The 25,140-nt window shown below is 43.5% G+C and overlaps 1 protein-coding gene across 1 annotated transcript in view; it reads left to right on the plus strand.

Moving 5' to 3' along the window:
- Deptor (DEP domain containing MTOR interacting protein) overlaps nucleotides 1-25,140 on the plus strand; it is a 127,330-nt gene that overhangs the window by 17,611 nt on the left and 84,579 nt on the right. Inside the window, exons 2-3 of the mRNA XM_069991328.1 lie at nucleotides 22,472-22,650; nucleotides 23,165-23,288. Of these exons, the coding sequence (XP_069847429.1) occupies nucleotides 22,472-22,650; nucleotides 23,165-23,288 (303 nt within the window). The remainder of the gene's footprint in view (nucleotides 1-22,471; nucleotides 22,651-23,164; nucleotides 23,289-25,140) is intronic.

Raw genomic sequence — 25,140 nt, forward strand, 5'->3', positions numbered from 1 at the left:
ATTTTATAGCTAAAATTATGTTCTGTGGTTCTGATGTATTCAAGGGTTCTTTTTGATTTTTTTTTTTGTGTTTGTCTATATAGGGGCTTGAACTCATGGGGGCCTGGGTGTTGTCGCTGAGCTTTTTTGCTCTAGGCTAGCTACCAGCTACCTCTTGAGCCACAGCTTTGTGGTGGTTAATTGGAGATAAGAGTCTCAAGACTTTTCTGCCTGGGCTGGCTTCACACTCAGTGTCCTGAGTGGTTAGGATTACAGGCATGAGCCCCTGAAACTTTGCTCACCCCCCTTTTATTTTCCTTTCTTTTTTTCCTTTTTTTGTAGGGGGGGGGTCCAGTCGTGGGGCCTGAACTCTGGGCCTGGGCGCTGTCCCTTAGCTCTTCAGCTCAAGGCTAGCGCTCTACCACTTGAGTCACAGCGCCACTTCCGGCTTTTTTCTTTTTTCTTATGTGGTGCTGGGGAATCGAACCCAGGGCCTCATGCATGCAAGGCAAGCACTCTACCACTGAGCCACCTTCCCAGTCCCCCTTTTTTTTTTCTTAAGCATGCATTTCTCACATAATTTTTTTGAAGTGGGGGGAGCGGTTGAATTCTAGGGCTTAAATCCTGGGCCTTGAGTTCTTCAGCTCAAGGCAAACACTCTGCCACTTGAGCCACAGTGCCACTTCCGGTTTTTCTGGTGGTTCATTGGAGATAAGAGTCTCATGGACTTTCCTTCCCAGGCTGGCTTTGAGCCACAATCCTCAGATCTCAGCTTCCTGAGTAGCTAGGATTACAGGTGTGAGCCACCCGTGCTCAGCTCTCACATAAATTTTAAGAGTCTCTTTTGGGCTAGGCAGCTGTGTTGGCCTTTGAAAACATTATGTAAATGATGAGAGCCCTGAACTCCAAGGGCTCACCACCAGATTGCTCAGCCAGCTGGTCCAGGACTGGCTATGTGAACTGAGCGTGACAACCCCGCATGACAACTTCTATCATAGGAGGGTGTTCACGATGCGATGGGAGCCTTGGATGGATGGGGTACCCTCTGACTGCTGGAGAGGATTAACAGAGGTATGGGTGAAGGAGTTTGCCAGGACCACCCTGGGGAAGGCAGAGACTCTTTAGGCCCAAGCAAGAACTAGTACAAAGACTTGCAAATGTGACATATCAGGCTCAGGAAAGCCCAGTGAGTTCTGTGGCCCAGTATTTCTGCTCACCCATCCCTAAATGTAAAAATACTTTCCTGGGCTGGGAAGGTGGCTCAGTGGTAGAGTGCTTGCCTGGCATGCATGAGGCCCTGGATTCGATTCCTCAGCACCACATAAGCAGAAAAAGCCAGAAGTGGTGCTGTGGCTCAAGTGGTAGAGCACTAGCCTTGAACTGAAGAGCTGAGGGACAGCGCCCAGGCCCAGAGTTCAAGCCCCACAACTGGCAAAAAACAAAAGATAAAACTTTCCCCCATTATGAGCATATTATCAGTTACATATGTGTAGTACTGTTCTGATGTATTATGTACTCATTAAAATGTGCAAAAAAGAAGTTAAAAATCCTGCTAAGGATGAGATAAGTCAGTGAAATAAATGGCAGACACTTGGTATTTTAAGCTGTTTCCCTGGTGGTTTGTCCGAGGCTTATACTGGGGTTTGAACACAGGGCCCCACACCTGTTGGGTATATGCTATATGACTAAGCTATGCCTCCAGCCCCCCCCTCTTTTGTCTGAGTCTACCCCTAGACTGTGATCCTCCTATTTTTTGTGTGTGTGTCCTGCTTAGCTTGGACAAGCACTATTTTGTTGAGATGAAGGTCCCAGATTTATTTATTTATTTTTGGTCCTGGCTATTCTAGAACTGTAGTCTTTCTAATCTTAGCTTCCAATTTCTGTCACACCCAGCTACTGGTTTGCAAAGGGGTTTCGGGAACTTTTTTTGCCAGGGCTGTCCTCAAACTGTGATCCTCCCAGTCTCAGCCTTCTACATATAGGCTCCTCTGTTTTTGAAGGTTCCTCTTTAGACTTGAAGCCCGAGGGCAGGGGCCAGATGTACCTGCCTCATGGCTACATCTCCTTGATGCTACAGTGTCTGGTAGTACTGGGCACTCCATGAATATTTGTTGGATTAAGTTAATTTTCAGTGGCCTCAAGTGATGAGCTAGAACCAAATCTTTGCCAGGCTTCACCTCAGGAAGACTTCCATGGGCTTCCCCAGGGCTCCAAGCAGGACACACAGAGCTTTGAGCTCCATCTGTAACCCTCACTATTTATTTTAGGGGAGTCAAGGCCCACATGTAATTTTCTCGGTGTCTCCTGGGCACATTCTTGTTCTTCAGCGGGGCCAGCAGTCTTTCTGTGTGCTGTATGGCACTTGTGGCCAGAGATTAATAAAAGGGACATTGTGCCACATTTGGCAGAGAGGCAGGACCTCTCAAAATGGTAAATAGCCCTTGTTGAAGCAGAAGGAGTGAAGGAGGCTATTCTTTGTGCCACTGGGGCTCTTCTTGGTATTGATAATGACATCAAAAGCATATTTTTCTGTTTGACTTTTGAGCTCAGGGCTCTGTGATGGCATAGCAACAAGGACCGTCTTTTTTTCACATGGCAACCAAGAAAACATAGGGTCTGTGGCAGCCGTCCAGGTACTGGATCCACGCGAGCCTGCAGGCAGGGTGTGAGGACGGCTCCTTTTCAAAAAGACAATTAACCTTGTGTTAGGAATTGATCTGCCGCCTCACGGGTATACACAGGGTACAGATTGTGCCACCAAACGTCAGAGAAACGTGGTTATGTCCCTTTTTCATCTCTTCCCATGATAATAATTTTCTCATACGTGTGCCTTGTGGTAATATCCTATCTTCAGTTCATCAGCCTATAAATATTTATTGCAAGTCTATGAGAAGTGGTTTTGCTCATATTGAACAAGGTGCCAAGAAATCAACAACGTGATTTTTAACCTCAGGGAGATTTCTTCTTATGATTCTTTCTTCTATTGAGGAAGATGACTTTCTTTTTTTGTATCATACATTTAGTTTTACAAGGAGAGATTTCACTGTGACATTTCCACACATATCTACAAGGATCACAATCAACCTCACCTGCTCAAATCATTTTTCTTTGCCCCCCCCAAAAAAACCCAGGTTTAACCAGTTTAAATTTTTAATCAAGATAACCTTTTTTTTTTAATTAGAAAAAAGGGAGTAAGAATCCTTCAATTATTAGGGGCCAATTGAATAAAATATTGCTTTGGTATAACGTGAAATGCATTTGGTCTGTGTTCCCTATTTCTCACATATCCCAAACTTTTAGTATTTTCTAAGCGATGGAAGTGTTGATTGTTATTTATGATCCAACTGAATGTACTGTGCTAATGCAGTGGCTTAGTGCCAGGCTGGTAGAGCTTTAGGATGAAGTTGGTTATTGGATAGCTCTGGAGATGAGCTCTGCCTGCATCTCAGACTACTGAGGGGTGGGGTAAGAGAGGACTGGAGAGGTAAAGCTCTATAAAAACTGGGAGAGTCTGTAGGAAACTCAGACATAGAGAAAACTCTATGGAGTCAACTGTGTAACACCAATAAGAAGTACAGAAGTAGCACAGGACAGAACCCACACACTACAGAAGAACGAGAAGAAAACATGCATATTTTCAGGTGCAAACAATGCCTTATTTTCTGCATGTAATATATTTTCACTACAGATTCATTTTGTTTTGATTTTTTTTTTTTTTTTGATCTCACAATGTAACCCAGGCTGGCCTGGAACTGGTGGTGTTCTTACTTCTACTTCCCAAGTGCTGAGATTACAGGCATGTACCACCATACCTAGCTTTATCATAGATTTCTTTTTTTTTTTTTTTTTTTTTCCTTTTTTTCCTTGTTGGTCGTGGGGCTTAGCATTGGGGCCTAGACACTTTTTTTTTTTTTTGAGCTTTTTTGTTCAAGGCTAGCTCTCTACCACTGTGATCCACAGCACCACTTCATTTTCTGGTGGCAAGAGTCTCACAGACTTTCTTACCCAGGCTGGCTTTGAACTGTGATCTTTAGATCTTAGACTTTCGAGTAGCTAGGATACAGGCATGAGCCACCGGCACCTGGCTACAGATTTCTTAATCCAAGATTTTTGTCTTTCTTTTTACAATAATGCTTCCCTTCTGAACTTTAGCTCATGTTTTGAAAAACTTCAGAATAAAGGTAAAATCTATTTAAAAGTTCAGTAGATCTTCAACTATATGGAACTTGTCTAGCGGTTTATTTATTCTAGAAACAAATGGAATATATTCTGAAGTCAAGATAGTCCCAGGAGAAGAAGTAGTAGCACAGACAGTGTGATACTTGATCTTACCCACTGGCTCCTGAGTTGTTCATGGAAAGGTCCACAGGCCGAGTTTGCTTTGGGTGAGAGCTTCCCCAGGCTTCACAGGCAAGGGTAAATAGTGTTGGGAGAAGGTGTAGGGAACTGATAATGTACTCATTACAGCCATTACCAGAAAATCGGGTGGTGAAAAACCAGAAAAGATAATTCTTTCTTATGCAGAAGAGTTTTAGAAATAATCTTCACAATCAAGAAAAGGTTGGAAAGTATAGTTATTCCCTGAACAGTGATTTATTTAACTTATTTGCTCATTAGCTTGTGTGCAACAATGGATTACATAGATTACGTTCAAATCATGTTTCTGGATTATCATGCTAAAGTTCTCTGATTTGTTGTTTTTGTTTGTTCAGGAATTGAACCCAAAATTTTGCACTTGTGTGACTAGTGCTCTGCTACAAGCTACATTATTAGTCCAAGTCTTTATTTTACTTTGTGTCTTTGTTAAAGTGTGCCAGTTTATTATTGCTTTGGTGTTAACACCTCTTTTTCTAAGCTGGTTCTACTTACTGTCTGCAGTTCTCACCTTAAAATAAAGAAATTGAAACTGGGCACCAATGGCTCATGTCTGTAACCCTAGCTACTCAGGAAGCTAAGATTTGAGGACTGCAGTTCAAAGCCAGCCTGGGCAGGAAAGTCTGTGAGACTCCTCAATTAACCACCAAAAAGTCACAAGTAGGAGCTTTGGCTCAAGTAGGAGAATACTAACTAGCCTTAAGGAAAAAAAAAAAAATCTTAGGCAACCAGAAATGAAAGGGTTAACTTATCAGAATCCTTCCAGGCTATAACTGATGTTCTTCAGGGTCAAGGAAAAACAGACACCCAGGCTAAATAGATGCTAAGACTTCCTTTCAAAGCCGTGACAGCTTACTAGTAATTCTCAAGAGCACAAGTATCAGTTACTATCTAGTATGTGGAATGACGGTTTGCCATGTTGGCTTTGCTTCCCAGCATGATATATGTAGATAGATATAGATATAGATATAATACAACAAATATGAAAGATGCTGAGCTGGGTGCTAGTAGCTTATGCCTATAGTTACTCAGGGGGTTGAAATCTGAGGATCAGGATTCAAAGCCAGCCTTGGGCAGGGAAGTTCCTGAAACTCTTATCTCCAATTAATCACATAAAAAGCCAAACTGGAGCTGTGACTCAAGTGATAGAGCACTAGCCTTAAGCAAAAGGAGCTCAGAGACAGCACCCGGGCCCAGAATTCGAGGCCCAGGACAGGCTCCTCTGACCCCCCCCAAAATGCTGGAACTAGATGCCCAATGGCTCATGCTGTAATCCTAGCTACTTAGGAGGCTGAGCTCTGAGGATCATGGTTCAAAGCCAACCTTAGCTGAAAAGTTCATCAGATTTTTGTCTCCAATTTAACTCGCAAGAAACCTGACTGGAGGGGTGGCTCAAGTGGTAGAGCACCAGCCTTGAGTGAAAAAGCCACGTAAGAGCATAAGGCTATGAGTTCAAGCCCCAGTACCAAGGGTAAAGTAACAAAGAAAAGTGGGGTGATAATAGATAGAACCAAGTCATGGAACATCCCTCTAGCATCTTAATAATTTCCCAAGGGTCCCCTTTCAGCCACAGTTGTCTAAATTAATAGAGTGTGACTTTTTAGCTCTTGCCAAGCACCATGCCGGTTCAGATGATACTGTCAGCAGATGTGGCCCAGAGCCAATGAGGTCTTTCTTTACCTAGCTATCTTTAGAAGATACTGTCTTTGGCTTAAAGAATGATGTACTTTAAAAGTGGCCACAGGTGTTTGGAGCCATGCTGAGCATTCATGGGGCTCTAAATAAGGATTGGTAAGTTTTCAGATTCTTTATATAATCACCAGCAGGAATGAATACCTTGTCTATCTGCCATTGCTAAGTAGGGAGTTACAGAGAAAATGGGCTCCCTGAGTGCTTATAGAACTAGGCAGAACCGTGAAAGACCTAAAGATGTTTCCCAAACTTGATACAACCATTGATGTGACCAATTCTAACCATGTATTTCTTTACATTTTATTTGTTTGTTTGTTTGTTTGTTTGTTTTTGTCTATACTCTTGCTTGTCTTTTTCATTCGAAGCTGACCACTTGAACCACAGCTCTACTTCTTTTTCACTGGTTCATTGCAGACAAGGGTCTCACAGATTTGTCTTCCCAAGCTGGCTTTTGACTGGGATCCTCAGATCTCAGCCTATTGTATAGCTAGGATTACAAGTGTGGGCCACCAGTGCCCAGGCCATGAAGAATGTTTATACTAATGACATTGAATGCATTCAAGTGTGAGTCTTGGTGAGAAATCTTAAGTTCTAGGTGTTCTGGTAGCAAAATCTTGGTGATTAATTTCACTCACCAGCATAAACCTTCTCCTCCATTCCCTTCTTTTTGGGCCCTATACCTTTCTATAAATGGCTGCCCCCCCAGAACTTCAGTGATCATAGCACCTTCTTGGGGCTGACCAGAAACCATGGCTTTCTGTCCATCTCTTCCCTGTCTTCTGGGCTGATTCCTGTAAAGTAACTCTGGGAGGGTCTCATCTACCTGCCTCATCCCCATCTGGATATGCATGGATCCTGAGAGCAAATAGAGCTAGAGTAAAGCTCACCCCTGTATACACATTCTGTACCTTTCCTTATCCTGGGACGCCAGCCACCTGAGTGGTCAAAGGCAGAGGCAGACCCCTTTGAGGTGCTGCTGGTGCTCTTCAGCTAGGAAACGTGACAGCTGCCAAAAGGCTGGACCTAGAGACTCAAGGTTTGCGTTCTGCTCTGTGCTGTCCTCCAGCTTTAAGCAAAGGGGAAGGCAAACTCTTCCTCTGGCAGTCATTTACCTGTATCCTCCTGTCAGACACAGAAATATATGAAAGAAGAATGAGATCGTTCCTAAACTATCAGGAGAACCAAAGACTCCATTCAAGTAAATGTGTCATTTCTACATTGGTCACCAGATGTGGCAGAGACCAAGAGTCCCTGGAAGGTCTCCAGAGCTGAGTGCGCTCCGCTGAGCCCAGGGCTGACTCAAGTCTCTGAGGGAGAGACGGGGAACATAGAGGCCCTGCAACCAGGCCTGGACTGGAAGCATGCGGAGGTGGCTGGGCAGTCTGGGCTCCCCAGTGGGAAAGGACTCCCAGGGGCTGGGTGGAAGAAAGTCCCATTTGAGTCCACAATCCCAGCACATAGGAGTTGTGCTGCCGGCCAGCTCCGTCTGCAGGCTCTCAGCAGGCACCCGGTAGTCTGGGATCAGAGGCTTCATCAACCAAGCGACCTCTGTACCTGCCACATCCTGAACAACACACATCTCGCTCCTTCAGTTGGAGTCTGGCCACCAGAGCCACCCCAGCCTCTGCTATCTTGACAGATCTTTCCAGCTCAGCATGGTGGTCCCCACTGACTATGCAGGCCATGGCAAGGGGACCCTAGGGCGTTGGGGAGCACAGTAAATCACGTACATAGTAGCTCCTGCTCTGTTCTGGTGCATGAATAATTCTTTTTTTTTTTTTTTTTAATTATTCTGGTACTAGGGCTTGAACTCAGGGCCTAGAGTTCTCCCTTAGCTTTAATTCCGAATGCTGGCACTGAAGCCAGACTTCTTCTACTTCTGGCTTTTTGCTGGTTAATTGGAGATCTGAGTCTTTAGGATTTGTCTGCCTGGGTGGCTTTAAACAGTGATCTTCCCATCTCAGCCTTCTGAACAGGCGTGAGCCACCGGCGCTCAGCTAAATGAGATAATTCTTTGCTCGCCGAATTTGAAATAATTAAAAAAAGAGTCAGTATAAATAAGAGAAAAATGACACAAAATAGTCCATGAGTAAACCTGAGCACTGTAGAAAATAGTCTAGAGGAGTCAGGAAAACTCCATTCTCACTGGCTGGAAGAAGGAAGACATAGAAGGAGGTGAAATGAACTTGAGTTTGTTTGGTGGGTAGATAGGAAAATAGATCATACCCTCAAAATAGGACAGGGAAGAAGGGGTGGTGCAGAAATGAAGATGATACATTTGGTGGAAACAAAAAAGAAGGAAATAGTGTTGGATAGATTCACTTTTAACCCATTATGGAGACATATATGTACATATATCTGCATATATGTAGAGCAATATATGTATATGCATATTTTTGGATATATGTGTGTGTGTGTGTGTATCTAAAACCCAAGAAAATGAAATTTCTTTTTTTCTTTCTTCATTTGAGACAGTCTGACTGCAGAGCCCAGACTACTGTGAAATCAAAATCATTTCTTTCCTAAGCCTCCTGACTGCTGGGATTCCAGGCATGCACTACCAGACCTGGTGTGGAACATTTCATTTGGAAGACAGGACACCTGTTTCCTTTACATTGTCCTTCAGCTATAATAACTGGTCCACTGGGGTTATAAGCTATTCCTGGTTTGCAGTTGGGAATCCCTAAATATATATTGGTTGAGAAATGTTTACAAGACCCTTAACTAAAAGTTGCCTCCATTTCAACTACAGATGTCCCTGCAAACACTTTTGAAATATTTTTAAACCCTGAGAAACCTTGTGTATTCTCACAATACAAACATGTCACACTCAAAGCCTGTGGCTCTTTGGCAGCTTCAGTAGCTGTCCTGGGAGCTGGATATAGATGGTCGTAACCCTAGACAGTGTTTGTACAGCATGCTTGGCACAAGATTCCCTTTAATACATTCATCCTCATATGCCCAAAGGAAATGCAATTTGTTGTACTGTGCCTTGTGGTTTGTGGTTGATCTCTTCAGTACAAAATGTGCCCCAAACCATCTGTGCTATTTTGATCCTATGAAGATTTACCCTGGAGGCTCATCAGGGCCGCCATCAAAGCAGAGACGTTAAGAGTTGAAAGGGATTTTAGCGATAAATCTAGTCAACTTTCTCATTTCCCAGATCTGGAAACTAACGGGAGTCCTCATTGGGTAAGAGAGCTCCCTACCATGGCATCTGGACAGGAATTGCATGCCCCACTGTTTAGATGCTCTCACTCTTCCCAGAGATGATGCCCCCGTTCCTGTGGCCCCACCCAAGCTTTGGGCCATTGTTGGGTTGGCATTCTGTGTGCTGGGTCTCCCACATGTTCATCTTTTTTTTCCCCCTCTAGTAGGATAAGCTCCCTATAAAAATGAACAGGTATAATGGCTACCAAGATGGATACTAGCTGGTGAAGCAATCACATGTTATATAAGTTAGCATGTTCCTGATTCCTCAGCCAAAGAACTGTCTACAAAATAAACTGAGTATCTTCTATGCCTTTGTGGTTGGAAGGAAGGCTATGTTCTTGCCCAAAGAAGGAACATTCCCAACAGTTAGGAGATACATTTAAAGGAAGAAGATGCAGCCAAGTGCCAGTGGCTCACACCTGTAATCCTAGCTACTCAGAAGACAGATCTGAAGATTGTGGTACAAAGTCAGCCCAGGCAGGACAGTCTGTGAAACTCTTATCCCCAATTAACCACCAGAAAAACAGAAGTGGAGTTGAGGCTCAAAATGATAGAGTGCTAGCCTTGAGCAAAAGAGCTCAAGGACAGTGCCCAGGCCCTGAGTTCAAGCCCCACAACCAACCAAAAAAAAAAAGGGAAGGAGATGTATAAAAGTCACACCATAGATGCCCTGGATTCAAGTTCATTCTCAATGTTTATGGTTGTTGTGAGGAATAGGCCCTGGATCCACAAGTTAGATACCAGGGAGTATGCAGGGAGGGTGTAGTGAGTTGTTTTTGGTCACACCCAGCCTAGATCTACTTGCTCAGCTAAACTGGTAGCTCATGGATCCCTCCTTCCTATCTGATCATTCTTTTACTATTCCTATTGTTACAAGCATACATTAGTTATAGAGGGATTCATTATGACATTTCCAATTAGGTGTACAATGAAGTTCAGTCCATTGTACCACCTTATTAGTCTCCCTTCTCCTCTTTTGAAAACAATTTCAGAAGGATTCACTGCTTTTTATTTATTTATTTATTTTATTGTGAAAATACTGTACAGAGGAGTTACAATTACATGGGCAAGATAATGAATACATTTCTTATCAAGCATTGTAGCCTCCTCCTTTGTTTCCCCTTCCCATCCCTTCCCATCCCTTCCCATCCTCCCCCACCCCACTGCTTTATTTTTATATGTGCAAATAGTCTACTTGGGCCATGTTAATCCTCATTCCCCCTCTTTTTAGCCCAGCCCTATCCTGTTAGTACCCAACCCTCCCCAACCCTCAACCCTCTGTTGATCAGCAGCTTTCCTTGAGGTTTTTTATAGTTGCAGTGTATCTCAAAATGAATCATCCTCTGTCTTTTTTTTCCCTTTCTCTTTCTCCTGCTAAGTTGTCCCGTGGATTCATGTTCTTTGTTTATTCATGTATATATATATATATATATATATATATATATATATATGTAATTATATTACAAGTAAAATATGTATATTTTATATCCATGAATAGGTACACATCTACTAGGTCTGGCTTCCACATATGAATGAAAACATATGGTATCTTATTTATTATTTATTTATTTATTTTTGAGCTTGGCTTTTATTTGCTCAGTGTGATCATCATTTTTTTTTTATGTTTTGCTTGTTCTTTTTTTTTTCTTCTTCTTCTTTTTGAGGCAGGTTCTTGCTAAGTAGCCCAGGCTGGCTTTTAACTCACCCTGTATCCCACACTGGCCTTAACCTGCTGGGATCACAGGCATGTTCCACCACACCCAGCTTCCCCATCGTTCATTCTTTCTGTGTTCTTCCATATCTTTTTGGCTTTGTTTCTTTCCAACTCAAAGGTTTGCAAAGTATGGCTTTTAATTAACATCATCAATATCTAGAGCCCCATGGTAGAAATGAGCCCACTAGTAACCTATTGAATTAAATGTAGGCATTGTAGATGTGGTGGTGGGTGGCTAGTCTTTTAATAATTCAACAGAAGATAGAACTTGGATTTGAATCCTGGCTCTGGCTCTACAGATTTTCCACAAGTAGTGAGTGAGAAGGGCAGGAAGTTAAACTGCTGACCTATGCAGCTTAGCCTCTTAGTCCTACCTGGAAGCTAGGACTTTTTCTTTTTTCTTGCCTAGTGGCTGCTACCTAAAGAATATTATTTATTTATGGGCCCACCACCAAACCGGAAGTGAAGGCAGAGACACTATTTGAGAACCCTTGAACCCTGAATTTGTAGGAAGGAGTCAAGAAGCAACACCCAACGGGGACAGAGGACCTAAAGTGGAGAATGCTGACCTGGCCTTTACCAGAACTCCATGAGCCGGTTGACGTGGTAACTAGTTCAGGTCCTGTGAGTCACTCTCCGACAAAGACCAGTCCCCTAAACCATTCTGGGCTTGTTGCTTCACCTGGAAGGTGGCAATTACAGGCCTAGTAACTCCTGGGTGTGGCATGGAGACAAATGATGACCTGCTTGAAAAAAGGAAAATAAAAAACAAAACCTTGCTGCTTCTTGGAAAGACACTTTGCAAGTGGCAAGAATGCCATTTTTTCTGACTCATTCAAGGACGAGGATCTGAGCTGGAGATATTAAAGCCATCACGCTTTGCCTCTGTTTCTCCAGAGCAGGTGGCTGGCCTCTGGAGAGAGAGCTCACATGATGGAGAATTAATGAAAATCACAGGTCTGCTGCCAGCAGGAAGGCTGACTTTGAGACTTTCCTCATCTTGACCCTGTATTCACCTCTTATCTCAAGGATGAGATGAGAGATTAAAAAGGCCTCACGAGCTTTTATGCAAACATCATTGAGCAGCTTTTGCTGTCTGCCCCACGTGCACTGACACTGCCTCTCTGGAATGGTGGCACCCTCTGGCCCATTTCCTGCCCCCAGGAGCATCAGCGTAACCATACAGCATTGGCTCAGGGCAAGCCAGAGGCCGTTCTGGTGACGTCTTTTGTCAGCACTTCTGTGAGTCCTGTCTGTATTTCTGTTGGCAGCAGTCTTTGTGTGATGTGCAAATAGCACGTTAGGATAAACTAAAATGTGTTCTCCCTCTGCACCTGTCATGAGTATGAAACAGGCAGAAGACTGGTGCTTGTAGCATTTCACATAGGATACACAGCTTGCATGGTGTTTTACTTTAACTGACTTGTCGTGAAGGTCAAGTCTTGACCTTGACAATTGACTGAAAGGTCTCTGTAGAGAATTTGACCCTCTTTATCTTTTTGACTCAAAGAAACATGGCTTCTAACCTCCTGAATTGTGTGTGGCATATTTGGCATGATCATATTATAGAGTTTTGAGTCTGCTGTGTGTGCATGAATTGTGTGTGTGTGTGTGTGTGTGTGTGTGTGTGTGTGTGTGTGTACACACGTGCGTGCATGTATGCTGTCTGCAACCAGTTCCTTCTGCCTCTGCTGAACCATATGTGCTATTTATAGTTTTATTCTTTCCTTCCTTCCTTCCTGTTTCTGTCTGTATTTGTTCTATCGTTTCAATCAGGCTTAGACATGTACTATATACTATCTGAAACACGTACTTTGATTCTATATCATGTAAAGATATACCTGTACATACTTTTAGCAGATCTGTGCAAGAATATGTATCAAGTTCCTTTGGAAAGGAGTTGAGGACAATGAATATAGAAAACTCTCACTCAATTCTTTGTCATTTAGCTTCAACAGTGATGATCAGTTCATTGGTAGTTACCTACCCACCTTTAATCATTGTCAGTTCATCTCAAAACTGGGAGTTTTCATTTTATATGTTTGATTTTATTTTTTGTTATGAGCAAATTATTTTGATAGTGAATTTTTAAAATTTTTAATCAGTGCTAGGGGTTGAACTCAAGGTCTCATTCACACTTACTTGGCTTTTCTTGTTTGAGACTAGCATTTTCTGCTTGAACCATGCCTCCAGCTTGGCTTCTTGTTGGTTATTTTAGAGACAGCCTTATGGACTTTTGTTTCTGGGCTGGTTTTGAACCTTGATCCTCTAGATCTCAGTCTCCTTGGTGACTAGCATTATAAGGGATGAGCCAGCATGATAATGTAAAATCAAAAAAATGTAGAATATTAAACTTCATTTGTTCCAGATTTTTTATTTTACTCCTCTTCGTTTCAGAGAAAATGATTAAAAGTGACTTTCTCCCAGGGCACTGATGGCTCACACCTGTAATCCTAGCTACTCAGGAAGCAGAGATCCTAAGATCACAGTATGAAGCCAACCCAGGCAGGAAAGTCTGAAACTTTTACCTTTATTTAACCACCAAAAGGCCAGAAGTGGAGCTATGACTCAAGTAGTAAAGTGCCAGCCTTGAGGAAAAAATAAAAAATAAAAAATCATAGATAACATCCAGGCCCTAGGTTCAAGCCCCAGATACCAGCACACACACACACACAAAAGTGACTTTTGGCCAGGTGCTGGTGGCTCACACCTGTAATCCTAGCTAATCAGGAGGCTGAGATCTGAGGATCGTGGTTCAAAGCTAGCTGGGGCAGGAAAGTCTGTGAGACTCATCTCCAATTAACCACCAGAAAATCAGAAGTGGCACTGTGGCTCAAGTGGTAGAGCACTCGCCTTGAGCTACAGAGCTGAGGGACAGCGCCCAGGCCCAGAGTTCAAGTCCCACAACTGACAAAAAAAAAAAAAAGTGACTTTTTCAGTAAAATAGGTTCTGTTTGCTGGGAGATAGGGGGTAAGAGAGCTAACATAGATGGAAAATGAGAATGAATGTGGACAAAATAGTTTGTTTGCATGTATGAACATAGAATGGTGAAATCACTTAAAATTGTTTTAAGATGGAGGGGGGTGGCTGTAGGTGTTGCTCAGTGATTGAATGCCTGCGTTCAAATAGGAGGCTCTGAGTTCAGTCCCCAGTACTGGAAAAAACAAAGTAGGAATAGGATGTGGGGGAGTGAGAGAATGAGGGTGAGGGGATTGATTTTATACATGTGTGAAAAAAACACAATGAACACACGCCCCTTGTACTATGAATGTACTTGGATGGTGAGTGACTTTCTTCAGTGCTCAGCTCTCTAGCAACGGCTGTTGGCTCCTGTAGATCATCTGGAAAGGACAGTAGATTGGGTTTAAAGTACACCTCTGTCCATGTTCCCTCATCATGAGGCTCACGCTGTCAGTCCCACTGTTTGACTTGCTGTGTTTTGAAATTAAACTTGAGTTTTGTCAGAGATTTCTGACACTGTTTTTAAATAAGAATATGTAGTTTCAAGCTCTGCTTTTTTTCCCCTGGATCCCACAGCCTTCTATAGTTCGCTGCAAGCCCTTCCTTCCTTCCTTCCTTCTTCCTTCCTTCCTTCCTTCCTTCCTTCCTTCCTTCCTTCCTTCCTTCCTCCCTCCCTCCCTCCCTCCCTTCCTCCCTTCCTTCCTTCCCTCCCTCCTCCCTTCCTCCCTTCCTCCCTTCCTCTTTTCCTCCTTCCCTCCTTTCCTCCTTTCCTCCTTTCCTTTCCTTCTTTATTACTTGCCTTCCTGGGGCTTGAACACAGGGCCTGGGGGCTGTACCTGAGCTTTTTTTGCTTTAAGGGTAGTGCTCTACCACTTGAACCATAGTTCCACTTCTGGCTTTTTGGTACTTTATTGAAGATTAGAGGAGTCTCACAGACTTTACTGCTTGGGCTTGTTTTGAATGTGATCCTCAGATCTCAGCCTCCTGAGTAGCTAGGATTATAGGCATGAGCCATCAGCACCCAAATTTACAAGTTATGTTTTGAGAAACAATCCTTACATTTCCAATCAGATGATTTTTGTAGGTTTCATGAACACCTTGCCCTCTGTAATATTTGTTCTCCTAGGGCCGGAAGAGGAAATTGTCTGATGCCATTTCAGCAGAGGATTAGCTGGACAGGAATAGAATACAACAGAATACATTGAATCTTTTTTTATTGTTTTTGTGCAGGAACTAGGGCTTGAATTCAGGGCCTGGGCTCTGTATTTAAGCTTTTTTTGTCAGTCGTGGGGCCTGAACTCTGGGCCTGGGCACTGTCCCTCAGCTCTTCAGCTCAAGGCTAGCACTCTTACCAATTGAACCACAGTGCCACTTTCAGCTTTTTCTGTTTGTGTGGTGCTGAGGAATTGAACCCAAGGCCTCATGCATGCAAGGCAAGCACTCTACCACTGAGCCACCTTCCCAGCCCCTGTATTTGAGCTTTTTCACTCAAAGCTGGGGCTCTGTCCTTTGAACTACAGTTCTACTTTCAGCTTTTTGTTGGTTCATTGGAGATAAGTATCATGGCCTTTTCCCACTCCTACTGGGCTTCAATGCCCATCTCTACAGTTCTGTATTTCTAACTATATATGAAAAAAAAAAAAAAAACAGCAGCACATTTATGGAACATTTGCAACATCTGGCAACAAGCCTAAAAATAACAACATCTAGATAGCCAATATTTTATATCCCACATTCTTTCTCCAGCACCATATTTCTACTCAGTTTTGTTGTTACTTGTTTGTGTGGATATTTTGGGTGGTTGTAGAGTTGGAACTCAATATCACTAGAAGGTCCTCTACCACTTGTACCATACCACCAACCCTTTTTGTTTTCCTTTATTTTTTCAGATAGCATCTTAAGTTTTCACCTGGTGATCCACCTACTTCACCTCCTGTGTGGTTGGGATTACAGGCATGTGCACCCAGCCCTCCGCTCAGTTTTCTAAAACAGAGGAATGCACAAGGCCCTGGAAGCAACACAGTGTCCTTGTTCTTGCCAGCATGCAGGGTGAGGGTCAGTGAAAGACAAGATGCTCAAGAATTGGCACCACCCCTGGGGGTCACGAAAGGCTAGTAGCTGAAAGATTCAGTTTTGTAGTGTTTAAAGATAAACACCTCCTAACGAGTTCTTTATCTGGAATGGTTACTGGAGTTAAAACTGTCTTGGTTCATAGGATTTTCCTCCTCCACCAAATTATGTGGTAGCTTGTTCCACATTTAAATTTCTAGATAATTGGTTGTTATTATTCTTGGATTCCTGACAGACATCATGTCTGAGAATTAATGTTTTGCATCCTGCCACTCTGAGCATGTTAAACAAATCACTTGGTGTTGTTGTCACTGAATTAATGAGAAGGATTCACAGGCTGACTGCAGTACACTTGTATGTGAACTAATATATATTTTTTAAATGAGGGCACATTTATTTTTTTAAATTAGTAACAGCAGCTCTACACACAAGTATCACTTTATGGTTTTGGAATTACCCATCTTTGGGAGTGGTTAGGAGGATTAATGTTCCATAAAGCCCAGACAGCTGTGCCTGGCATGAAGTTAGGATACCCAGATCCATTTTATCCCGGACAACTCTGATGCTTGGAAATTTGATGGCTGTAGAATTCATTACAGGCAGCTTGAGTCTGAGTGTCATCAGAACTGGCATTTTAGGGTGAAAGCTGTCCTACTCAGAAAAGAACAGATTTCTGTGTGCAGTGGATCAGGTAGGGGTACTGGTGGGTGGGTGGTTCCTGAAAGATCACGCCAGGAGAATTTGCCTTACCACAAGGGAGAACGGAACCTCATGGGCTTGCTGTGAGATACTTCACTCTGCTTTTCCATGAGGTGTCTGCTACCTTTGGTGGTTTAGACTTATGTATTTCCTTTTTTCAAAACTTATCTTTGAGTAGCTTTACAAAGGGGTTTCAATTCAACATGTCCATTTTTTTTTTTTTTAGTACAAATGCATCTTGATCATTGTCTTCCAACCCTCTTTTTTTTTTTTTTTGCCAGTCCTGAGGCTTGAACTCAGGTCCTAGATACTGTCCCTGAGCTTCTTTTGCTCAAGGCTAGCACTCTACCCGTTGAGCCACAGCATTACTTCCGGCTTTTTCTGTTTATGTGGTACTGAGGAATTGAATCTAGTGCTTCATGTATGCTAGGCAAACTCTACCATTAAGCCACATTCCCAGCCCCTCTGACAACACTTCTTACCCCACCTTCTACCCCAAACCCAGCCATCCCCTCAAGTCTCCTGGTTTAAAAAAAAAAACCCACATTAATTAATTACTTTGTTTTTTCCTTTCTTTTTAATTAATTAATTAATTGTTTTAGTTTTTGTTGGTCGTGGGGCCTGAACTCTGGGCCTGGGCACTGCCCCTCAGCTCTTCAGCTCAAGGCTAGTATGCTACCACTTGAGCCACAGCATCACTTCCAGCTTTTTCTGCTTATGTGGTGCTGAGGAATTGAACCCAGGGCCTCATGCAGGGAAGGCAAGCACACTATCACTGAGCCACCTTCCCAGGCTCTCCTTTCTTTTTATTAAGGTCTGTTTTTTTTTTAATCAGAATTTTAGTGTTCAGCAATGTAATTTATCCTTGAAGTTTGTAGTTTGAAGCCGGGCACTGGTGGCTCACATCTAATCCTAGCTACTCAGGAGGCTGAGATCTGACAATCACAGCTTCTCCTGTTCAAGGTCAGTATGTTACCACTCGAGCCACTGTTGGCTCTTTGGTGGTCAACTAGCGATGGACTTTGCTGCCAGGATTGGCATTGAACTGTGATTTCTGATCTCACCCTCCAGAGTAGCTAGGAGTACAGGTCTGAGCCACCAGCCCCTGGCTACTAGTTATTTTTGCATTAGAATGTTCATAGGTTTGCTTTGTCCCCCTCATGTCCATATTTTGATATGGATATATTTGATGTGGCCTCGTGCCATACCACCACGCCCAGCCTGTTTATTCATCATTTTATATGTGGTCTGATACTACATAGGTGATATCACTTTGACCCCCCTTCCTAAAATATCTTACAATGTCATTTTCGACCTGGGCTAAATTTGGTCCATGTTGGGGCTTGAATTTACAACCTGGCCACTGTCCCTGAGCTCTTTTGCTCAAGGCTAGTGCTCTACCACCTTGAGCCACAGTGTCATTTCCAGTTTTCTTCAAATTAATTGGAGGTAAGAATCGCACAGACTTTCCCTTCTGGACTGGCTTTGAACTGTGATCCTCAGATCTCAGCCTCCAGGGTAGCTAGAATTACAGGCGTGAGCCACTGGTGCCCAGCTCCAGTGGTTATTTGCTCCACTTTTTTTTTTTTTTTTAAATAACCTATGAGTTCAAAGTAATGGGAAGGAGAAACTTCTGTGATTTTTGTCCAGTTTCCTGTTCTACAGTTCCCTTTACATAGCTAGATGAACTCAGTACTATACAGGGCCATTTCAGTTCTTCAATTTCTTGTCAGATCAGAGAGTCAGCACTGTTAGAAGGAAGGTCTGGTCCTACAGTTCCTCCTTTGCAACTGCCTTTCCCCAGTTGCCATTTCTACCAGACACTGGTCAGACAACTGTTTTTGTTTTTGTTTGCCTCATGTCTCCTAACTCAGGGTTAGTTAAGGAGGCTCTTGAAGATTTTGTATCAAGACTTTGGGTAGTGAGTACCTTCTTATTGTAGCTTATATCTTCAGAATCTTCTGCTTCGTTTCCTTGGCTGTTGCTTTAAAAAATAATTATAATTTTCTGGGCATGGTTGGGTAGGCCTGAAATCTCAGCACTCAGGAGATAAGGCAGGAGAATCAAGAGTTCAAGACCAGTGTGTACAACATATAGTCAGATACTATCTTAAGAAATAACACACATGCACACAGACAAAGTGAAGTTAGGTTTTACATACCTCTAAGTTGGCCACTTCTAGTCAATTTTTTCTGTTTTACTTTATTATTTGGTTTAATTTTTTTTTTGTCATTTGTGAGGCTTGAACTCAGGGCTTGGGTGCTGTTCCTGTGTTCTTCAGCTCAAGGCTAGCACTCTACCTCTTGAGCCACAGAGCCACTTCCAGTTTTCTCCATTGGGTCTTATTGGGTCTTAGACTCCATGAACTTGATATACTTTCTCCATTTATTTAGTTCTTTCACTTCTTTCATCAATATTGTATAGTTCTCAGCATATAGGCTTTATTTATGAATCATTAAATTTACATTTAAGTCTTCTCTCCCCTCCTCCTCCTCCTCCTCCTCTTCTTCCTCCTCCCCCTCTTCTTCCTCCTCCTCCTCCTCCTCCTCCTCCTCCTCTTCTTCCTCCTCTTCCTCCTCCTTCTCCTCTTCTTCCTTCTCCTCCTCCTCCTTTTCCTTTTTCTTTTTTTTTGAGCCAGTCTTGAGGCTTGAACTCAGGGCCTGGGTGCTGTCCCTGAGTTTTGTTTTTTTTTTTGCCTCAAGGCTAGTGCTCTACCACTTGCACCACAGCACCACTTCCAACTTTTTCTGAATTGTTTATTGGAGATAAGAGTCTCATATACTTTCCTGCTCAGGCTGGCTTCGAACCATGATGCTTAGATTTCAGCCTCCTGAGTAGCTAGGATTACAGCCATGATCCACTCACGCCAGGCTTCCTTCCTTCCTTCTATATGGTAGTTTTTGGTCATTTGCTCGAAAATGCTCTCACACTTCTCTTTTTAGTTATTTTTTAGAGCCTTATACTTTTTCCCAAATAACAACACAAACCATTCTAATCTTTACAGCTCACACTTCCTAGCAGATGCTCAGTGCTTGAAGCTGTCTGTGGTCTGACTGCAAGCACATAAGCCAAATATTTTTGCAAGAATTAAGTAAACATGATGAGTCAGGTGCTTTAAACAATATTATGCAACTAGCTTTCCTTGGAAGAGAGAGCTCCACTAAAAGCCCAGCATGTCCTCTACTAGCATGAGTATCCTGTTTGTTTAGGATAAATTATTAATCCTAATAAACACCCTTTCATGTTTAATAAATCATTCCCTATCATAGGGCTGCCATATAAATGCAGCATGCTCAGTATACTCGGAATGCAAATGTCTCCTTCTTAAAATTTTTTTTTTGGGTCCAGTCGTGGGGCCTGAACTCTGGGCCTGGGCACTGTCCCTCAGTTCTTCAGCTCAAGGCTAGCGCTCTACCACTTGAGCCACAGCGCCACTTCTGGCTTTTTTTGTTTTTGCTTATGTGGTGCTGAGGAATCGAACCCAGGGCCTCATGCATGCAAGGCAAGCGCTCTACCACTGAGCCACCTTCCCAGCCCTCTCCTTTAAAAAATTTTTTTTTTGGTTTTGGGATTTTTTTTCATACAGGTAGGTCCCATGAAATAGTTGGGACATTCTTTCACTGAAAAAAGATACTTGTGTCTCTCTGAAATTCCAATTTCAGCATGTTTCCTGGGATTGACTTCATTGGCCTCACCTAGATCATGGACTCATCCGTGAACCAAACCCAGAGCCCAAGGATTAGAATATTTTCATTGGCTAGGCCTGGATCCTGTGCTGGGACTAACATCAATCACATCTGAGCTCTGTGGATGGCAGTACCTAATGGATGGTGTTCCCAGGGAAAGGCAGAGTACTGTTAGCAGAAAAAACAAAAACAAACTCCAAACGATAGAGTCCATGTAGGTTAAACAGAATTTAAACACGTACCATAAAAAGGTCCTCTGTTTACCCACTTCAAATTTCTTGATATATAAATGAGAAAAATGAGAGAGATAGGGGGTTAGTTACCTGCTCTACATTTGGATTATTTATATCAACACGTGTAACAAGCGCTTAGTACAATACTGGCAAATAACAACAGCTCAGTTGTAATGGTTATTTTCTTTCTGTGCAGTTTCCAGCTGTTAGGGCCTGCTTTATCTCTCCCTCTCCCTTTTCTCTCCACTGCCCCAGCGGGCTCTTTGTCCCAGCACATTCTGGGAGCCTCCAGTCTTCAGTGTTTGGGGCTAGATTAATTGGCTAGGAGTGCTAGAGCTAGACTACATAGCATAGACAACAGACTTGTCTTTTCGCCCAGTTCTGGAGGCTGGAAAGCGTGAGCAGCACTGGCCTCCTGTGAGGTCTTTTTGGTGGCTTTTGGATGTCCATCTCCTCCCGGTCTTGTCACATATCTTTGTCCTCAACTCTTCTCAAGAATGCAGTCTAGTATTTTTCTGGGTACTTGGAGGTGTAGTCCCACAGACTTTATCTACCTACTAGGCCTCCTACCCCCATCTTCCAGGTCTCAGCCTCCTGAGTCGCTAGGATGATAGGCATGAACCACTGGCACCAAGCTTTTCAATCATTTTAATCCCCAGACATTTCACTTATTCCTCCCTAGCTGGAGGCAGCATGGCAGGCTGAAGCAAGAATAACAGGCTCAGATCTCATTGTTACCACCTGCTAGCTGTGGAGTTCTAAGCAAAGTCACTTAATCTATCTGAGACCTCAGTTCTGTCTGCTCTTGAAAAAAATGAAGGCAGCAAAGCTAATTTCTAGGGAGATTGTTCTGATCATGGACTTATTCACTGTAATGAGCTCACATCAGTGCATAGAACCTAGTAAGTTTTATGTAAAGTTTATTTATCTTGTCTACCAGAAAATAGCACTCCTGTATTCTTTTCTTGTCTTTCTTTTCTTTTTCCTTCCTTCCCTTCTTCCCTTCCATTCCCTCCCTCCCTCCCTCCCTCTTCCCTTCCTCCCTTCTTCCCTTCCTCCCTCCTTCCCTCTCTTCCTCTTTCCCTCCCTCCCTTCCTTCCTCCCTGCCCTCCCCTTTTTTCTCCCCCGTCCTCATCCTAGGGCTTGAGCTCAGGGCCTGGGCTCTGTCCTTGAGCCTCTTTTGCTCAAGATTAAGTGCTCTACCATATGAGCCATACCTCCAGCTTTTTTGGTGGTTAATTGGAGATAAGAGTCTTACAACTTTCCTGCCCAGAGTGGCTTTGAACTCCTGTCTATGCTTTCTGATGCATGACTCCAGTGCCTAGAAATACCTAACGGGCAGCTAGTGGTCCTGCGTGAGTAGCTATTATATGAATGGAGGAATAGAGAGATGGTGGGCCCAAGCAATCTGTGATAAAGAAAAGGCACCAGTGGGTTTCTAGAGTTTTGGTGATTGGTTGGTTGAAGTTATAAGCCTACTGGTGGAGACAGAGGAGGGAGAGAGGAAAGGAGGAAGGGAGAAGAGGAGGAGGGAGGGAGGCAGGCAGAGTAGGCAATGAGGTAGCTCTTCTCCCTCTCCTGAATGGTTTCAGACTGGCCAAGGCAATTTTTCTCTCAGCAATACCTATATCATCCCTGGAACTGAGGGAAAAATTGTTGCCTGAAGCCTTGGACCTCCAGCATAGAAACCTAGTATAGAAGTCACCAACTTTCATGCAGATATTTTAACAGCACTCTATGGCTCAGAGCTTCTATTTGGTTCCTTTTCTCTGAGATTGGTTTTATCATTTGTGTATTCATGAAAATTCCTAAGGTGATTATTTTTGTTTGTTTGTTTTTTTCTTTCTAGACTCAGGCTGCATGAAGAGAAAGTCATTAAAGATAGACGGCATCATCTCAAAACCTACCCGAATTGTTTTGTGGCAAAAGAACTGATTGACTGGCTGATTGATCACAAAGAGGCTTCTGACAGAGAGACAGCAATTAAACTCATGCAGAAATTAGCAGACAGGGGCATTATTCATCATGGTGAGTGACTCAAAGGAAATGGAGGACTAAATGTTTGCGTGAATCCCTGTTTAACAAATAACACATTTTATACATATATTGTGTCTTGTACATCTCTTCTCAATTGCATTCCAATCCTCCCCCCAGGAGGCCATTTCCAAGCTGGATGCTGGTGGTTCATGCTGTATGAACTCTAGCTAATTAGGAGGCTGAGCTCTGAGGATCATGGTTCAAAGCCAGCCTCGGCAGGAAAGTCTGTGAGACTCTTATCTCCAGTTAACCACAAAAAGCCAGAAGTGGAGTTAGGGCTAGCGCTAGCCATAACAAGTGGAGTACTAGCCTTGAACAAAAGAAAAAAAAAGAGAGAAAGAAAGAAAGAAAAGCTAAGGGACAGCGTCTAGTCCCTGAGTTCAAGCACACAAAAAAGGAGAAAACAAAAAGGATGGGTGAAAAGATTCTCAATTAGCATCTTACATCACTCGGGTAATTGCATAAAAGAGATCTGTGTTCTCATCATTCTCTGTGTTGGTTTCAGTGTGTGATGAACATAAGGAGTTCAAGGATGTGAAACTCTTCTACCGCTTTAGGAAGGATGACGGCACCTTCCCGCTGGACACCGAGGTGAAGGCCTTCATGCGAGGACAGAGGCTGTACGAGAAGTATGTCTGTGTAGCCCGCCCCGTCACCCTTACCTGCAGAACAAAGCTAGGCAGTGTGGGTCTTTCTTGCTCCTGTGGACTTCGGTGTGGCTCTTTCATGTGGGCTGGTTCCTTTTCCCAGGAGAAAACTCTGTCACACATTTTTTTTTCCCTCTTTGCCAGAAATCAAGTCAGTTTCTTAATAAGGGATTTATTGAAGCTATTCTTTCTATATTGAAGTCCATTGAACAAAACTCCAGAGGTGACAAGGAAAAAATGGAGCTTGATTTTACCATCAAACAAATGTCATGAGTACTCATGACAACACCTTTTTCCTTCCTTAAAAGATGATGTCGGGGCTGGGAAGGTGGCTCAATGGTAGAGTGCTTGCCTGGTATGCATGAGGCCCTGGGTTCCGTTCCTTAGCACCACATAAACAGAAAAAGCCGGAAGTGGCACTGTGCCTTAAGTGGTAGAGTGCTAGCCTTGAGCTGAAGAGCTGAGGGACAGTGCCCAGGCCCAGAGTTCAAGCCCCACAACCGACCAAAAAAAAAAAAAAAAGATGATGTTGTAACTGGGAGCTGGTAGTTCACGTCTATAATCCCACCTACTCAGGAGGCTGAGATCTAAGGATTGCGGTTCGAAGCCAGCCTAGGCAAGAAAGTCCATGAAACATGTATCTCCAATTAATCACAGAAAAGCCTGGATGTGGTACTATGGTGACAGAGTGCTAGCTTTGAGTTTAAGGAGCTTAAGGCCAGTGCCCAGGCCCAGAGTTCAAGGCCTAGCACCATCCACCCCCCATAAAAAAAGTAATGTCATAGAATTTGGAGGTGTGGTCTTGTGATTAGCCAGAGAAGCACAACCCAGAACAGTAGAAGCTCAGCGCAGTAGATGCTCAGGGTCATGGCGACGGTTAGACAGTGGTGAGAGGACTTCAGGAGGAGGATGTCCATACGGAATCATTTCAGGCTGTCTTGAGCAAATCACCCAGGAGTACTCCCTTGGTGGGTCTCAAATCCCCTCAGGGGTCTCTCTTAGAGCTGTCTGCTACTCTGTGGCCTCCTCCTCTTCCTTCCTTGAGACCCTGTATATATATGGTCCAGGCTAGCCTCTACCTCATGATCCACCTATGTCTACCTCTTTAAGTGCTGAGGTTACAGGAATGAAGCACTACGGTTGGCTTTGTTTTTATTGAAGGTGACATTTCACGAAAGGACTTTAGAACCACTGCAACTTCCTCCTTAGCCATAGCTGCCTCACAAAGGCTTCTGGGAGTTGGGAAATAGGTACTTGTCACATTTGTCACCTCTTTGTGGTGGGTGTGAGTGGATGCAGGGCTGAGGGTCTAACTGGTCACATTCTAATGCATGATGGTGAAGAGGCAGAGTTTCAATGTTTGTTGTCCGTTCATCTTTGTGACCTGGAAGCAGCAAAATCACCTACCTCCTCAGGCCACTGTAAGAATGAAAATAAGTAACTGTGCTGTGTACTTGAGTATGTAGCTTCACAGTGTGGAGTTAAAATCCACAGGCACTCACCTTGCCAGACAGAAAAAGCATCCGATTCTACCCTTCCTTTGTCACATGCTCAGTCCCAGTTCTGTTTGCAGGGTGGTATCACAGCTAGCTAGGAATGGACTTTCTGAAGGAGGTGTGGTATATTTTAGCTGGGGAGGGGGGTAGGGGAGGAAGGGGAGGGGTAATTACTCCTGAGTAGTTGGCATTGGAAAATCCTGAGCCGGCCAGTGTGTGGTGGAAGGGCCTCCCAGGCCGGTGGAGCTGGGAGATATTAAGACTTGGAGGTGAGGATTGCCTGGCCTATTTAAGCACCAGGCCTATTTAAGGAGGCCAGGGTTTCTGAGGCAGGAAGT

Source organism: Dipodomys merriami, unplaced genomic scaffold (genome assembly GCF_024711535.1).
Source record: "Dipodomys merriami isolate MVZ:Mamm:240054 unplaced genomic scaffold, mDipMer1.0.p SCAF_4, whole genome shotgun sequence".
Lineage (NCBI taxonomy): Eukaryota > Metazoa > Chordata > Mammalia > Rodentia > Heteromyidae > Dipodomys > Dipodomys merriami.